Raw genomic sequence first — 19,142 nt, 5'->3', positions numbered from 1 at the left:
ATCGTGCATGAAGCCCATCAGGGAAAACAGGTATTGATACTTAACTTAAGTAGGAAGGAGGAAGTACTGTCTTGTAATGATTCTGGAAATACTCAAGTAAATGTATTTGGCACATTTCAAATAATGTAGTGTTTTTGAAAGATGCAGGAGAGCCTGGCACATAGAGGTGTTGGATAGCCGTTTGCAGTGGGGCCTTTCTGCAGTTTTGTTGTTCCTGTGTCTGCAGACCATGATCTTGGCTAATCAATCTAAACTTTTAAAGACTTTTAGATTCTGTTCTATTCTAAAAAAAGGTCACAGCAGATTGATTTTTACAAACTTACAGTACAGACTGTGTCAATATTTGAACTCCACCCCAGTTTAGCTTTAAATGACATGTTTGCACAACTTATTAGATCTTCTCATAGATATTCTCACTGAAAACTTACAGTGCTGTATATGAGTGCGTCTATTGATCAAACAGGCCAAGCTGTGCGTCTGTTTGAAGGTCTTGAGGAGATCAAGAATATGTTTACCTACAGCAGTTCCTCCAGACGACGGAATTAGCTTCCAAACCAGCAAATCCCAGGAGCCACAAGGTTCATAAGTTTATATTGGAAGCCGAGCATGTATAACCTTCAAAGTTGCTAGAAAAAGTGGCCAGCAGATAATTATACACTTGACTTTGGAAATGACAATCAGCAACCAACTAAGCACATCGCAAATATCCAACAGGTACAGTTTTTTTTTTTCCTGTAAATGGGTGGGGCTGAACCTTAAAACATCAGTAGCTGCTTTAAAGGGGACGTAGCTTTTTTTTTTTTTAGCTTTAAACCATATGTATTACCACATCATAACACTGTTCCCTTGTCAAGACATACCTGGAGAAGTATTTCACATCATTCTCACAGTTTTGAGCCCTTGCCCCTTTTTCTCAAACAGTGGTGAGGAATTTAGGGGTTAAGTTTGACGACAAACTGAAATTCGACAAGCAGATTGACACTGTTGTTCGGACAAGCTTCTTTCAGCTCCGTCTCCTGGCCAAGGTTAAACCTTTCCTCGGTCAGGATGACTTAGAGAAGGCTATGCACGCTTTTATTAGCTCCCGTATTGACTACTGTGATGCACCTTATGTTGGTGTGAACCAGTGCACTTTAAACCGGCTGCAAATGGTGCAAAACGCTGCAGCTCTGCTCACAAACACTCGCCGGCGCAGTCACATCACTCCAGTGCTGTGCTCCTTACACTGGCTCCAAGTACATGCAAGGGTTAATTTCAAACTCTTAATGTTTGTTTTTAAATCAATTAACTTGCACCTTCTTATTTATGTGACCTGCTTGTTGCACATCAGCCCAGTAGAGCGCTGCGGTCTGCAGGACAACACCTGCTGGAGGTCCCCAGGACCAAAAGTAAGCAGTGGGGTGATCGTTCCTTTTCAGTGGCTGGTCCGAGGCTCTGGAACTCTCTGCCTGTTGAGTTACGAGCCATCACTGACCTGACACTGTTTAAAGCTAGGCTGAAAACATACTTGTTTAAAGCCATTTTTCACTGCTAATTGCACATGTGTAATGTATATGTGTTTTCTTAAAGGGGGGGTATTATGCAAAATGGACTTTTTCAAGCTTTACATCATGTTATTAAGTCATTCCCTCATTAAAAACATGCCTGAAGTGTTGCCTTAGCACATTCACGTATTTTCGAGTAATCTGTAGAAACTCTGATGGCGGCCATTTTAGGGATAAAACGCCTGATTCCTTCAGGAAACGCCCTCGACCTCCAGGATACGCCTCCGACCTTTCGTCACCAGCCGAGTAACCAACCACTGCCCCTCAGCAGAACCCCTCCCGCAGTGTCTAGCCCTAAGATGTAAACAGAGTCATCATGGAGGATTAGCTTCATGTGTTGTGAACCGGAGTTACAGCAGTTCTGAAACTTTTACAAAGACACACATCAGTGTTTCTGTTACCGAAACACCCAGGATTAAAACCGGTGACAAGAACACTTATTTCAGTGTCTGATTCTGCGCTGGGCCTTGATGATGCACAGAGCCTCCGGAGAAAGCTAATGCTAAGCTAAACCTCGAGTCATCACGTGAAAACGAGAAATATGCACACATTAAGTCAATAAAACCACCACACACATAAAGAACCGTTTAACAATGACCACACACGGAGCCTGGCTTGTTGATTTGGAAGTTTATTGCTCACATTTCATTTACAATGGGTCATAGCCGAGTGGTTTTCTCCCGGAGCTAACAAGCTAGCCGCGACAAGCTAACGGGAAAATTCACTGAATACAAGCAGCATATTATGCATTGAAAACGTCACTAAACAGGCAACTGCTTGAAGCAGCCTTTATGATGATCACACACGGAGCCAGGCTTGTTGATTGTGTAGTTTATTGCTCACATTTCATCTACAGTGAGTCGTAGCCGAGTGGTTTTCTCCCGGAGCTAACAAGCTAGCCGCGATAAGCTAACGGGAAAATTCACTTAATACAACAGCATATTATGCATTGAAAACGTCACTAAAACAGGCAACTGCTTGGAGCAGCCTTTATGACGATCACACACGGAGCCTGGCTTGTTGATTGTGTAGTTTATTGCTCACATTTCATCTACAGTGAGTCGTAGCCGAGTGGTTTTCTCCCGGAGCTAACAAGCTAGCCGCGATAAGCTAATGGGAAAATTCACTGAATACAAGCAGCATATTATGCATTGAAAACGTCACTAAAACAGGCAACTGCTTGAAGCAGCCTTTATGACGATCACACACGGAGCCTGGCTTGTTGATTGTGTAGTTTATTGCTCACATTTCATCTACAGTGAGTCGTAGCCGAGTGGTTTTCTCCCGGAGCTAAGGCACTATTAGCCGCGACAAGCTAACAACCTTCACCTTCACAACATTCATTGAAAACAGGCAGCATATTATGCACAAATAACGTCAATAAAGCAGCAACTACTCGAAGCAGCCTTTACGATGATCACACAATGAGCCTGGCTTTACACATTTGTGGTTTATTACAGACTTTTCATCAACAATGAGCTGTAGTCGATTATAACAAGCTAACGGGGTAACCTCGAAAAACCACTGTCCACCTGCACAGATAATGTCCGTCTTTTGAATCGTATGGGCTCCTGCAGATCCTGGTGTCGTCCATGGGGGGGTATAGTTAGAGATCCATAGGGCATGGCAGATGCAAAGAGATAGCCTCCAAACAGCAGTTATTTTTCAGGCAAGAGCCCCTTCCAAGCGTCCGGTGTGGAAGGTTCGTCTCCAAATAATATCCTGTGTGGCCATTGTTCACAAAGTGATAAACAGTAGCTCCTTTCCAACAATAAAAAATAAAATGCACCGATCGTAGTTTCAATACTGTGGAGACGAGCGTAGTGTTGTGATGCCACAGACAGCGTGTGGAGGGGGCGTGTCGGAAAGGGTCAGAGGTTCTTAAAGAGACAGGGGCCTATTTCAAGTCATTTGCAACCGCCATTTTGAAAGAGCAATTTTATACAAGGCAGTTATTCTAATTTACTGCATTGACAGACCAACAGAAGGTTTGGTCATCATTGTAGTGTGCTATAGACTGGTGCTATGTGGCTGAAAAAAGCATAATACCCCCTCTTTAAATATTTTGTGCTAAAATTGTTTTTTATTACATTGCACTTATGGAAAGCACTTTGGTTCAGCGGGTGCTGTTGTAAAGCGCTATACAAATAAAGGTTGATTGATTAATTGATTGATTGAGTTGGCACCAGCTGACTCTGTTCAATTTAGCTGTTTCTTCTAAAAGTTCCAGCGCTCCGTTATGCACTTCCTGATTGCTATTGCATCATTGTTAAAACCCCAAACTGTCCACAACATTTTAAAAGCCCATCATCCAACATTATAACAGGTAAATCGATAAGTCTTTCTGATCAAAGTGTGTGAATCAGGCTAGCCTGGCTAAAGCCAGAGTAAAATCACAAGTGATATTTAGTCAGGGAGTCACTAAAATATCACTAAAATCACAAGTGATATTTAGTCTGGGGACCACCAATTCATTTTCTCGTAGGAGAGGTGTGGTTTACGATCGTCCATAGCCGTTTATTGGGCGCTACGAATGTCTATAGCGTGTCTTCACGTAGTCACAGCCAATCGTATCATTGTATTCGATGACATATGACGTACCCGCTGTAAACTTTCGAGCTAAACTATTTAGAATACGGCCTAAAGTTTGATCGAAAAATAGCGTCGCGTCTGCTGCTGTCATGTTTGATCCATAAATAAACTTTTTTTTTTTAAATCCGTAAATAAACTACAAGCTTCCGTATATCGAATAGCGCATCATCGTCATCGTCAAGGCAGCAACCTGCCCTGGGACTACAGATGAAAATTAGCCATTGTGGCTAACTCTGGCATACATGTGGACTTTGAGGACTCATGTTAATTAATATGCACTGTCCCATCTTAAATAAATAAATAAATAAATCGTCTTGCCGTCCCTCCTCGTTCTGTGACTGGTCCGAAATCCATGCGAAAAGTTGCTAACCATGCAATAAATTGAAATTGAAAGTTGCTTTTATATGTTATTCCCACACCTGCCTGCGGAGGGAGCCCAAGGAAAAAGTTTTACAAGCCCTGGCGCCTGTATTTACATTGGATTCTTACAGAGGCACCGATATAATGTTTTTTAAGTCTGTTTTTAAGCCCCATATGTGTGACATGTCCACTTCAACCTCGAGACAGACTGTCTCCGCATGATTATTACATTAACCCAATTCCAGGCATGTTTTTGAATGAGGGAATTGTGATATGCTGCGACCATGGCCACAGTTTTATAAGCTCGTCAGTTTCCAGTTCCAGCCGACTGAAACGGTGACCAGACTGGCTGCATGTGTGCGTCAGTGAGTGGGAGTCGTCCATGTTGTGCCAGCGGACATGCCGTGCAGTAATACACTAATGTCCTTGGACACAGAAATCATTCAGTGATCATTTCCTTGAATAAAAGCAGACGGTATTAGTTGGACATGAGGATGCAAGGGGGGTGGATTCATTTGTATAGAGCTGTTCAAAGACACAAACCGCTTTGCAAAAGAAAAGAGGTGGCGACCTCAAGAAACAAGCTTAAAAATGTTAAAATGAAGTATTTTCCTCCCCCTACATGTTCCAGCAATGTCCGAATGTGTAAAATGAGCTCAGACCTGTTCACCACAACTGCCTCTAAAATCCTGCACTGTCACTCAAAAAGGCGTTAATTCAGGTCCGAATTGCCGTCATGCACGAGCTTAATATAGAAACTGCAGTTACACGTATGACCTGAGGTGGCAGTAGTGAGCATAAAAATGACCAACTTGCATCTAGCCCCTGTAAGGCAGTGGTTCCCAAACTTTTGGGGCCACGACAAACAAACTCACCAGACCAACATCTCGGGGACCCCCCCACTGTAAAATGGAATTGCCATTTAGGTGCAGGTGCAAAACATCGACAATGGTACATGACGTTTATTTGGACGCGGTATTGTGGTATTTGGCTTAATTTCACAAAAATTTGCTGTTTCAAATTCATTATAAATGTAATGAGTATTGCCTTGAAATCACCTTGCGACTCCACCACAGTGTCCCGAAACCTCCAGTTTGGGAACTACTGATTTAAAGGGACAATGTAGAGAGACCTTAAGCGCATAGAGACAGAGATGTACTGCAGATTATAGCTAAAGAGCGAGGTTAACATTTGTAGTCGTTGGTTACAAATCTTTCGATCACCACCATCCACTCACTCACACACACAGGCAAGGAGGATGAAGTGTCGGACGCACAAACCGCGAACCTTATCTGTGATTCATTGAACGATAAGTCAAAATAGGAATCATGGTGACAGCCCTACACAAAGCACTTTATTCTTTAGCGATTTGTTCAGATTTATGGCTGATCCAAGTACATTTATAATCGGCGTTCACTTTATTAGGACTTGGTAATTAAGCGTTTCTTTCTTATTAAGCGTTGTATGTCAGAGTTGTTAAATGAGTCATCTTGGGCAAAGGGAACGCATTCTTCATTTCATCCTGCCATTAGACAGCAAATAAGCGCTTCGTAAAGTCGGACAGGAAGACCTTTGTATGACGAAAAGCAAATCGAAAGTGAAGCTTCAGACAACTTTGGGAACTTTGGCTTCAACAATATCTAATGTTTGACAAACTTTCATGCCACTCAGTCTGAACGATGTGTTTTGCAGACGAACGATAAAAGCGCATCCCAACATCATGCCCTTCGAGTCCCCAAAGGACAACTCCAAAAGGAGGGGGTTTTCTTGGAGCCATAAAACATGATGAAGTAACTTGCAGGCAGAGTGCATCCATTTTGTTTTTCCAAGCAGTTCATGTGGAAATGAGAGGCAAAAGTCGACAACATTTGCACAATAATTCCTGTCCCCCGCTCGGCTTTGATCATTTATCTGAGAGCAGAGAGACGTAATTGTATTATTGAGGAGGTAAGGACCTTTTTCCTGTCACTGCGCTACATAAACAAACTGAGGAGAGTAACAGCAATCAGGAGCAGCCAAGTGCCTCACACGCTCATACATTATTCAGGTGTTGCACGAAAATATCTTCGTTTAATGATATACTGTATGTGTATAGGGACTGGGTTGGGTCTTATCCAAATGCATGACAAAGTTATTGAATGTTGAATGAACCACAGTTCCATCCATCACAATCCCAGAAAAGTATGCTGGTTAAGTGAAGAAGCCCTATTCCGTTCAGCTCTTTGTCCTTCTGAGGTCAATTTCTTTATAAGGGATTTTTTTTTGCCAGTAAATTACAGGGGAGTGCGGGTTGGGTCATGGGGAGGGTTGCGTCTCCCAGTGTTTTAGAGATAATAGGTGTGTTTAAGATTGTCAGTGGAGCAGAGGGAAAGGTGACTGGAATCAAATCGGACGCATCATGGCTCTGACAAACCTCAGATCACGCTGTGCCTCGTGTTTGTTGGAAAGAGATTGTCAATAAAACTGCTGCAAAAGTTTGTGAACTTATTTCTGCTTCTCCTACACACCGTAGACAAACATCACAGCAAAAGAATAAACTGTTCTTATAGTTTTTAGATTAGGATTAAAGGGGCTAGACGCAAGTTAGCCATTTTATACTCACTACTGCCACCTCAGGTCATACGTGTAAAAGCACCTTCTATATTAAGCTCGTGCATGACGGCAATTCGGACCCGAAGTAACACCGTTTTTAGTGCAGGATTTTAGAGGCAGTTGTGGTGAACAGGTCTGGGCTCATTCTACACAATAGGACATTGTTGGAACATGTGGGGGGAGGAAAATACTTAATTTTAACATTTTTAAACTCCGTATAGTCCCTTTAAAACAGATAGTAAATAATAAACCATGATGTCACTAAATGTTTGTGGAAGCTCGACGGCAGCTCTCTCAAAGGTGAGTAAACCTGAGTGAGCTTTCATTTCTCGGATGAATAGTCATAATCTAGAGGTTCTTGACTAAATGCTATGTATTTTTTAGAGGTGAAAACATCTACAATGGCCGACTGCAGAGCATTGGGTCAGATTTTGCGGAGAGTGTCGTTGATGCTTGACACCATGTATAGATGTTTTGGTGAAATCCCCATCTCTGAGGAGTGACCGAAGAAGTGGTGGACGGTCTGTTATTGTGGATCTTCTGTTTTGTTTGCAAACCCAGACAAGGAAGTCCTTGATATCACTTACTAATCCAGAGACTGTTGTTCTCATGCTGTTCCCTTCTATCTCTAAGAGGTACTGACAGCTCTGATCCATCTGTTATGTTTCCTGTAGATCTTAATGGTTTTCAAGTTCAGTCATTCAAGTTTAGTCATCACGAACACTGAAGGGTTCCCTGTTTCATGTTTCAATATTCTAACTTTTATCAATCTCTAAGATATCATCCTTTCATAGATAAATGTTACCCTTCAGAAGAGTGACCGAACGCTCCCCTTGGACCCAAAATCATTGCAATAATTCAAGTGGGTATTATTCCGTTTCTATTGATCGTAAAAGCCTCATGATTCAGAAGTATCTACTCACGGCTCTGGAGAGTGTTCATACTTAGTATCTTGGCAAAATGTTGAAAGCCTTGGCAGTAAAGCTAGAAATGTCCAGCCCACTCCACTCTCCCATATACAGTATTTCTATGCTTGGGACACTTGTATCACTGATTCAACTCTTTCTTTCTTTTCTCTCCACTCCATTCTGCTGAAAATGCCGGTCATTCTAACTGTATTGGCACCATGTAATCAGGAATAAGCCCGTTTTAGAGTGGTCCAGCGCCATATCATTTGAGTCAATCAGCTCCTTCAGCAGCTCTCCCGTCGAGCTTGACCTTTCACAATGTGTTCCTGAAGGTCTTGGTTCTTGTTTCTTAATTTAGTCACAGCCTAAACTCTGCATGAAGTGAATATTGTGGTATTTGATCTATTTTGGGCTGGCGTTGAAACGGGATATTTGGGGCAAAGGTGAATCGCTCTGCCCAGTCAGGATCAGGGTCGGAGCTTACTGTGCATGACTTTTATTACGTCTGTGCTTCATTATATGACAATCGGAAATCAAAACAATTCAGTTCAATGGTGATGTTACAACAGTGTTAAAAGTATTTCTGGATATTCTCCACCAACGCAGCAGTTTTAATACAGATTTCTCAAAGCATAAGAAAATCTCTGTCCTTCTTATTAGTTGAGAAGCTCATAGGTGAAAATGGTTGGAGACAGGGCCGTGCTGGGACTTCATTTTATCCTGGGAGTTTTATAATTTAGAACCACTTTCCACACAGAGTTTTAGCTCACTGTGTAGGGGTAACTTTTATCAAATCAGAAGCTGTATTGGTCGCTGCTGATGACACGTCACTTCTCTTTTCACAATAATCTGGGCCTTATACATCTCCACTGTCAGCAGAAAAATATCTTAATTATTCACTTTTTAGTATCACTTTTTAGGTTCGTTTTGCCAGACACGAAGGTTAGAGATGTTAAAGATCTTTTACCTTTACATGTTTCAGCCGCCATCTGCAGGCCGTCATCAGAAGTATCACCGGCGTGCGGTGACGTGTCACTTATCAGCTGTTCTTACTTCCGAGGCGTGACCAGTCTGACGGTCCCAACAGGTCCGACAGACTGGTCACGCCCCCTGCCGCCCGGTGGATTCAGGGCGACAGGGGGCGTAATCATTGGAGGAGGGTGTCCCAGGTGTGGGACAGGAGAAACGCTCCTTCGTCACGGTTGATGGTGTCGGTGCTCCGTTTCCTGATTTCTATGGCTTCTTTTATCCAGCGTTTGAATTTATTGGTTTCCGATCCAATGACCCGAGCCTCGTCCCAGTTCATGAGGTTGTTTCTTTTGCAGTGGTCCGAAATAGCCGATTTTAAATTCTCCTGTTCTGCCTTTTCTTTTTTTGTTCGTGTGAGACGTCCCCTTGTTTCTTTTTCATTATTTTTCATTCATTCTGTTTGGTGTTCCTTTTTTCTTATGTGGAAAGGTCGTCCTGTTTCTCCTATGTATGATTTGTTGCATGATTTGCATGGTATCTCGTAAATGGCGTTGCATTTTTCCCCCTGTGTTATTTTATCTTTAGGATGTACCAGAGGCTGCCTCAGTTTATTGTGTGGTTTTATAACTGTGTTTATGTTGTGTTTTTTCATTGCTCTCTGGATGGGTTCTGTTATTCCTCTGACATATGGCAAAGTGACTATGCTTTTGTGTTCCCCGGCTTCTTTTTTCTTTTGTTTTGATGTTGCTCCTGATTTTGTGTGGATTCAATTTCGTTGTACAACTGTACAATGACTTACTTTAACTTGAATCAGCTTCATTATTTTTGATAGATTTACCAGACAAAAACTGTTTGTGTAGCTCTATGTATGTCTACAACGAAGAAGAACATCTTTATTTATACAGCGCCTTTCACAGACATGGTCACCAAGCGCTTTACATGAGAGCATTTTACATTCACTCCACTACTCGGGGTGGTAAGCTAGCATTTGTAGCTTCAGTTTCCCCCGGGGGAGACTGACAGAAGCGCTTTCGCTACTGCACACATCTGCACTAATGTTCCCTCTGCTCACCACCATTCATTCACTCACACACATCATTCCTCCTGGCCTATTGTACATGTTGGTAATGGTAGAGGAAACCGGAGTACCCGGAGGAAACCTACACAGACACGGGGAGAACATGCAAAATCCACACAGAAAGGCACCGTCCAGGTGGGAATCGAACCCGGGACTTTCATGCTGGGAAGCGAAAGCGCTAACCGCTGTGCTACTGTGCTGCCCAATGAATAGAAGGTCGGGGGTTCGAATCCCAGCTCCAGTAGATGCACATTGCCGTTGTGTCTTTGGGGAAGACACTTCACCCACCTTGCCTCCAGTGTCTGCGTACATTGGTGTTTGAATGAGCGAGTGAGTGGGTAACTGGTTCCTTGCTGTAAAGCGCTTTGGGCCTGATGAAGGTAGAAAAGTGCTATATGCAGTGAGTTAAGACCATTTACCATTTTACCATTTACCAACGGCAGCCCAAAATGTGGATACGTGTGTTTTATAAAGTTCAGGAGCAGGACCACACCTCACGTATGCCCTTTCCTGTCTCCGTCCTATAAATACCTCTCGGTTCCTCTCATCATCGCTCCCTTTACCTTTCTACCTTTAGGGCAGTGGGGATGGAAGGCCGAGAGCTCTTCGTTGTCTTCTAAGAAACCCCAAAACGTCATCTTGCTAGTTAAATAAAGTTCATTTCACTTTAATTTGGGGTTGTGGCACAATCACAAGCCATTTAACTAGCCCATGTGTTGTATTTTACAGATATTTAGAAAGCATACTTTCTGTACTGAATAGAACATTCTACAACAACGTGCAGTGTTGTCCCCAAATATCTGCATGCTAAATAAGCAGCTTTTGTCTAACAGGAAAGATGCATTGTTGCCATCTCAGTGTTTATGAGCGGATTAGCACAGATTGCTCGAGCTCTGCACCAAACACGATGAACAGACGGTGCCAATGAAAGGAAAACAAACTTTCTAATTTGCAGCTTATATTGGGAATGCAAAAGGTTTCTTTCACAGAATGGAAATGGCTCGGGCAGAAGACAAACTCTTTGGTCTATGGCGAGTTCCAGCCTGCTGTAGTGTGATAACTGCAGGGACCGTGTCCAGCCATGTACAGCATATGGCTGAGGAGCCGCTTCACCTGACCACTGAATGTGCAATTTGACAAGCTTTTAGAGTGCCACAAAAGGGCAGGCTATGGGAGCAAACCGGAGTGTGAAAAGCTGCAGTGAGAGCCAGTGACTTTGAGACTCGACCTGAATTGATTATGAGCGCAAAAAGAAACCCACTGCAGTTAACTTTACGATTTTTTTCAGGATGTGGTGGACCATGCGGCGAACAAGTTGTTGTAAAGGTTAGAAAAGCGGCTAAGCGGATAAGACCTGTACCTTTATATATTTGTTCAGTTATTTGTACGTTCAAAAAGATTTGGAGTTGAAGTGGCACATGTTGCAGCGACTACAGTGAGTGTTTGGTGGTGGTGGTCGGCATGTTGGCAAAAGCAGCGAACCTCTTATGAGCTACTTCTACAAAATAAAAATGGCTGCTAGGTCTTTGAAGGCAGAAACTTAAATAAATATAAATAAATAGTTTCTTCTTGATAATCTTGCATATTCACCAAAATATTAGAACCTTTGTGTTTTGATTATTCAGAGTCTTTCACCAAGACAGTATTAAAAACAAACTCATCAAAAAAAGTTGTTGTTTTTTGCCATCCAGGTCTATCTGCATCAAACTCCGATCCTAAAAGTTATAGCCCTTACTGCACTACAAAAACTAAATATCAAGCATATGTTTAAATCACTTGAATTGAGACTATTTACCTTGTCATTTAGACTTTTTTCCGGATCAGACCGAGAACACATTGCTATTGCTGGGTTGCAGGTTCTACAATATGATGATGTCACCAGACCCAGCGGGGGGCAGGAGCCAGTTTTTCCCTTTTAACAGCATTACACTTCCACAAGTCATAGCTAAAAAGAAAATGTATGGATTAGAAAAATGATCATTAAGCAATTTTCTTACCTAATTTGCAGATAAATAAACCTGAAACAAAGACTAAATGTATTGAATCGAGTCAGAAACATCTCAGAACAAGCTCTATGCGACAAACAGGTTTCACCCCTAAAGTCAGTAACTGGGCCTCCTATATCGGGGCTGTGCCGGTTTGGATTATTTTATTTTTTTGCCGTGGGCGGTAAACAAACAAATTCCCGCGGTTTTGCGATATACCGCTCAGTGGCGTCACAAGCGTTTCGAAGGTGGGGGGACACATTTGAACAGGGGAGGGGGGGCTACGCAAGCACCTGAGCCGCTGTTTTCCTGCCAGACCTGGCGCTTTATGAAAAACTGAGTGAATTAGGCTCTTGACGCTCATGTTTGCGTGATCATTTATTCAGCTTCAGCCTCTTCACTCACTACCATCGCAAAGAAACATCTCTGCGCTTGTATCTTCACATTTCCCATAAATGCAGATCAAATTGAGTGAAAGGAGAAAGGAAGCAAACATTTACCTGTTGACTTAATTGTTCTGATATTATTTGGCTAAGTTAGAGTCTAGACAGCGAGGTTTAACGCGCGTGTTGACCGGTTGAACACTCATGCCAGCCCGGTGCAGTTTCCCCAAACTCACGCTACATCAGCTTCATCACCCGCTTTGTAAACACATCCAAAATTAAAGTTCCTTACCTTAAAGTTACTGGTCAGGCCCTTTGTGCTGATGAAGAAGGGAAACACGTCCACCTGCCGCCCTTACCTTACCTTACCTTACCATACCACCCCAGGCCTAATACATACAGTATATGCACTTATAACCTGTCTCCTTCTGCTGCTTTTTCATTTGTTTTATTGATCAATGGAAGCACATGTGAAAAGCGCCTTGGCCTTGTGCATATTGAGTAAACACATAGCTGACTCACATCTTTTTGAAGTCGCACAGGGTGTACTCGGGCCAGTCGATGTAGCAGACCACGCGCCCGGGCAGCTCGTCCGTGTTGGAGTAGTAGTACTGAGGAAAGGCCAGGAGCAGAGCCAGCGCCCAGATCACGGCCACCACCACCTTGGTCTCGGTGGACGACATACGCTGCTGCAGAGGGTGGATGATCGCCATGTACCTGTCAGCATAAAACACACAGGCCACTGCAGCAGCGAATACAACAGCATCTGAACAAAGCATCTGCTCAACACACGCTGCCAGGGGAAAGACTCTGGGACTGTGATGTTTTTTTTTTCAAAAGCATTACAATTTTGAAATTATGATTCAGGTTGTATTTCAGTCACATTCTCAAGAGCCTTAACATTTGATACAAGACTTAAATTGGACTATGAACTGCCAAACTAATGCAAGAAGCACATTTGTTTCAGATAGTTTGGATCGGGACATAATCCATTTCCCACATACATTTGTCTCCCCTGATTTAGGTCATGTTACTTACTTACGTAATCCAAATGTGGTGTAAGTTAGTTTCAGTCTCTCAGCGCAATAACGAGTGAAACTGTTATAGAATAAACGGCAGGCAGGAGTAGATCTTGCACTTAAAGCAGAACTAAGTAACTTTTTTACCTTGAAAAATCCTTTTCATAGTCCCTCTGAGGGTAATACAAGTGTTAATGTATTGGTTGAGGGGGTCTTTCATCTCCCCTCTGGCCAGAAAACCACACCCCCAATACACACTAATGGAAAACATCTCCCACACTGCTCTCAGTTGTCGACAAAATCTCTTTTGGCTTCTGACTGTATTCTGTCTACAGCTTTAAGTTTGTTGATGAACATTTAGCAAAACGCTATTTGGTTTATCACGATGAGAAGAAGCTAAAAGGCTAACGGACAAAGCCTGTGGGCTAGTGCCACTTTAGCAGTATTCAGCCAATCCAATCCAACTTTATTTATAGAGCACTTTAAAAACACAACGTCGACCAAAGTGCAGAACACAGGAGTAAAAAAAAATACATAATTAATAGACAAATGAACAGTAAAAATCCTAAATACAAAACATTCAAAAGTCAAACTACTACTGTCTAATGTGCAGGGGCTGTGCCTTCCACAGTAACAGGGAAAGATCGGTCGCCGATTGTCCTTTTTGTTTTGGGGACAACCAACAAGGACAGATCATCTGACCTGAGGGAGCGTGCCGGGGTGTAGGGCTGCAGCAGGTCAGACAGATACCGAGGAGCAAGATCATGAAGACATTTAAAAACAAATAAAAGAATCTTAAAGGGACTATACGGAGTTTAAAAATGTTAAAATTAAGTATTTCCTCCCCCTACATGTTTCAACAATATCCTAAGGTGTAGAATGAGCCCAGACATATTTACCACAACTGCTTCTAAAATCCTGCACTGTCACTCAAAAAGGTGTTAATTCGGGTCCGAAGTGCCGTCATGCACTAGCTTAATATAGAAGGTGCAGTTACACGTATGGCCTGATGTGGCAGTAGTGAGTATAAAATGGCATTGGCAATGGCAACTTGCATCTAGCCCCTTTAAACTCAGTGCTCAAACAGCCAAGTTTGAGCAGAAAAAAATATCTCCAATTGGGCTATGGCACAATATACAGTATCCCTATTTCTCAACGTAGTATTTACTCTCACGGACAATTAATGACTAAATTTTACATATGCCACAACACCTGCAGTGGCGCTTGGGGAATCTAGTTACTAAAAGTTACCAAGTTCTACTTCAAAGCCTAAAGCCGGTCCGTCCAACTTAATGACATAAAATGTGCAAAAACATCAAACTTAACAAGAACTATGGCACTGAAAATGGCCATCTTCTGCTAAATCAACATCAACTAAACCAGTGGTTTCCAAAGTGGGGTCCGGGGCCCCCAAAGGTCTTTTTTTTTTTAAAGTACAGAAAAAAATATATATATATTTCGAGAGGAAATGTAAATTTATTTGCTAAAATGTACCACTTTAAAGGGACTAGATACAAGTTGGTAATTTTTATACTCATTACTGCCACCTCAGGTCTTATGCGTAACTGCACTTCCTTTTTGAGTGACAGTGCAGGATTTTAGAGGCAAATGTGGTGAACAGGTCTGGGCTCATTCTACACATTAGGACATGGCTGGAACATAGGAGGATGAGAATACTTAATTTTGTACATTTTTAAACTGTAAAGTCTCTCTAAATCACTTTTAGCAACAGTCTTTGTAGATGTTGTTTTTTAATGGATTTTTAGCTGTAAAATCATTCCAAATTCCTTTGAATAGAGTAAATTATTAGTATTTTAGTTGTAGAAGGAAACTGGAGCGAATCTACTCGGACATGGAGGAGAACATGCAAACTCCAAACAGAATTGTCGTCCGGCCTCTTTTGTTGTGAGTGATATGTGATTTGAGAGTCCTCAGATTTGAAGTGTGTGTTACAAATTTGCAGCTGTGATTGGGGCTGCGTCAGTTTTGGAATCAGCTACAGGAGGAAACCACCAGACTCTCCTCCTTTTGAACAGAAAGCAGCATAAAACCAGCTTGATCAGTGACGAGGGGCGTAAAGAAGCTCTTCATATGAGAGGCCAAAACATGACCCAGAGCATATCTAACCAAAGAAATCTAACAGTTTAAAAACCTAAATACCAACCACTTCGTCTTGAGGTTATTTCCAAGTTATCTGAGTTTTCAAGGATGTGTCTTCTAAACAGTTTCTAATTAGCTACAATTGTTGAGCTCGTCTTGTGTTGTAACCTTGCTCTGAGTGTTTGTGCAGACAGATAAACAGGACGACTGTGGGCCAGATACAAATTAACACTTCAAAGACCACACTCTCAGTATTTGGGAAAGGCATAAACAGCATAAAAACCACCATCTCAAATCACCATCTTATTATTTCAAAATATGTGCAGGCTATATACTGTATCTATCCTTAAAGCTGATATCTGGACAATGCATTTACTTCATACTCAGTAGTATTTTTCCAATCCATGTTTTATTTCTGGGTAAGTCATCGAGGAGTAATGTGTGCGAAAGACTCCCTCGTTCTGCCTGTGAACTTCTTGTTGAGGCAAAGTGTAAAAATGCTCATTTGCGTGAAAGTCATGAACCTAAAATAGAGAGCTGTTAAATCGGATCAGAGGCGATAAAACCTGCAGGAAACAAAGATGCGCACACCCACACAGCGGCAGAGACCAGGGATACACGCTTTGGTGCCTGTTGGTCAGACGATACGACCTAAATAGAATATGTGTCGCAGGGAATCTGACGCTGTGGCAAGGTTTTACTCGAAAAGCAGAAACCACGACAACAAAACACCGATCATTAGGACGTGATGAATTAAGGCCACCTCACGTGTTGTGGTTTATTATAGCGCTTATATTTACGCTTTAGTCACATATAGTGCTGTTCTAGACTTCTTGGTGTGACCAAAAAAAGTCATGATCACTTTTGTGGGTCTTAGCTTTCAAATGAGGCATGAGACTGTTGCTCTCCGATCCAGAAGCTTTCAGATTTGGGTAAAGCTGAACTGGAGAAAATGCGCTCGGTACAAGGAGTACCGTAAGAGGCTAAACTAAGAGGCTAAACAACTAAACTCTCAAAACTTCATTATCCATCAAAAAATATGTGCAGATAGTGTTTCGGTGAGTGTTCGCAAAGTCAATCACAATGTAAATTCATCTCGCCAAGCTTTAAAATTATGAATTAAGACATTTTGAAAGATAGCTTTTGGCATACTTGATCTCATGACGGGGGCACTCGGAATTGCCTTCGATTAATTGGTTTTAATTATGTTTTTCAGTAAAAGCTTTGACCTTTCGCTATATTTTGAAAATAATTAATATGTTGGCATCCTCGAGTTAGGGGGGACGTGGGACAAAAAAGGTAGGGAACTCCTGGAATAAGCATGAAATAAACCAAAGAATATGACATTATGACAAAAACAATTCTGTACATAAATATTGGAATGAAAAAACGCCTTTTGGCTCCTCCTGACCCACCAGTTGAGAACCGCTGCCCGAAAGAAGAGCCAGTCTGCACATACCAGCACCTATTCTGTCCAAGAGCAGGGATTGATTTACTTTCACTTCATGGGAACAGAACAGTCTACAAGACAAGTGCTATTTTGAATGCTAAGTGTTTGGGCCCGCAGCCAACAAATAAGCTTAAGGAAAATGTTATTCTCCCCTTGGAAAATGCTTCCTTTTGACCCACCTCTCTCCAGAGCTAAGCGAGCACTGCTCTCTGGAGTACTATACCAGGGGATTAGCCGGTCGTGTAGGTGTTAGGTTGATAGATGAGACCTCAACACCAAGAGGAAACCCACCCAGAAACAAGAACCGTAGGGAGTGCAACCGCTTTCCCACTGTGAGAGACAACTCCTCCTTTTAACTGTATTCTAATTATAGCAATGTACTTAAATTATGCAGCAAATAATGATCAATCAGGTTCCTTTGTTATATTCATGCCTCAATCAGACAAGCGTGAATAATATCTCTGCATTATCTTCTTTCAACACTGAGCCTCATCAGAACAAAAACCTTTAAACTTTAGATTTCCCACATTTTAAGTCTGCGGCGGACTCTGCCATTTTATTTTCTACACCAAATAAATATCAAACTGCTCGTGTAACACCTGAGAAAGTGTTCAAAACCTATAGGCGACAGTAGCGACTAATGACACTATTGTAAAAGGGAAGAGGAGTATATTTGTAAAGCATTATTTTCAACACACAAACACACACATGGCACCCAAAGCGCTTCCCAAAAGACAATTTATCATTTGTCTCTCAAGGCAGCAACAACTGTCACTTTGTTCGCCGCTCGAGCCAAACCTGTGCAATCAGATTTGTTTATTTGCAGCCACGTGTTGTTCGTGAGCAGCGTCAGTCTTGGGACGCGGAAGTCCTCTCAATAACAATCGACGGGAGAGAGAGAGCCGTCTTCCAATCGCCGGAAAATGACCAGAAATACATCAACAGTAGAGTTTCGTGAATCATAATTCTGTGCATATATTGTGGAAATGTAGTTAATGCCATGGTCACCAGACACAGTCGCTGTAGTGGTGAGTCTGGTTTCCAGGCAAAAATGCGAGTATACCGCTGTTTGAGCACCACCACTGCAGAATGGTGTCTCCTTAATGGTTACAGGCGGTAGAAAACGAGACAAGGTTTATAAAGTATGAACAAAACCACTAATACTATGACTTACTACCACTAACAGAGGTGGTCTTAAAGCAGTACTAAGTAGCTCATGCCCCTAGATGCCATAAGTGGCACTGCTGGTGTCACAGCATGTTATGTTTTTTTACTCATTAATTGTCCGTGACAGTAAATACTACGCTGACAGAAAAGACAAAGGGATAGAGGGATATTGTACATCCAATTACACAATGGGGATAATTCTTTTCACTCAAATTTGGCTTTGCCCGTTAGCCTGTTAGCTTAGCTTCTGGCCAGAGACACCAGGGGGCGATGAAAGACCCCCCAATCATCCCATTAATGCTTGTATTACCCCCCAGAGGAACTACGAAAAGGATTTATTAAGGGGAAAAAAAATTACTTAGTTATGCTTTAAGCTTGTTTTGAGTGGTTTTCACTCATTTAGACTTTTTTTCATGAAGTAAACAAGTTACATAGTTTTGCTTTAAGTACATTTATTTGAATACTGTGCTTACGAAACACATTGTGAGGATCTGTAGTTTACTTGCTAACTCCTTTTTTTGAAAAATTATCACTTTTACTCTGCTACATTTGAAAGGTAAAGATGTAATACATTGTCCTTCGCATTTATATAAAAGTTCCAAAGAAAAAGGCATCAATTTTGTGGCATGTTTGGTCCAACGTAAGTCTTATAATGCAATCCCTGGAGCTTTTCACTTTTCTTTAACTTAAGCAGAAAAAATGTCAGAGTAACAATTATTTATATGAGAGTAATACTGTGTATCAAGTAATAAAATCAAGTGAATTGACCACTGATGATGATGCCTATTTAACTTGTTGCCAATGGTCTCTACAACACACAGTACACACATTTACTCAGTGCTAAATCATATTAAAATGCAGTCCAGGTTTACAAACGCCTCATCTTAATAAAGTCTGCAAATGTCATCCACAATAGAGTGCAGCCCTCTGCCTAACCGGCTAAAGCGGCGTGCGATTTACGGGCATCCACAGATCTGTAAATGATGTTATGAACC

The 19,142-nt window shown here is 41.9% G+C and overlaps 1 protein-coding gene across 1 annotated transcript in view; it reads right to left on the bottom strand.

The window, feature by feature from the left end:
- Nucleotides 1-19,142, bottom strand: part of tacr1a (tachykinin receptor 1a) — a 110,096-nt gene that overhangs the window by 41,615 nt on the left and 49,339 nt on the right. Inside the window, exon 2 of the mRNA XM_079568319.1 lies at nt 12,934-13,128. Coding sequence (XP_079424445.1) covers nt 12,934-13,128 — 195 coding nt within the window. The remainder of the gene's footprint in view (nt 1-12,933; nt 13,129-19,142) is intronic.

This window comes from Gobius niger (genome assembly GCF_951799975.1).
Source record: "Gobius niger genome assembly, chromosome: 1".
NCBI classification, from domain to species: domain Eukaryota; kingdom Metazoa; phylum Chordata; class Actinopteri; order Gobiiformes; family Gobiidae; genus Gobius; species Gobius niger.
The sequence above is the reverse complement of the archived record's forward strand: the minus strand, read 5'-3'. Positions and strand labels throughout refer to the sequence as shown.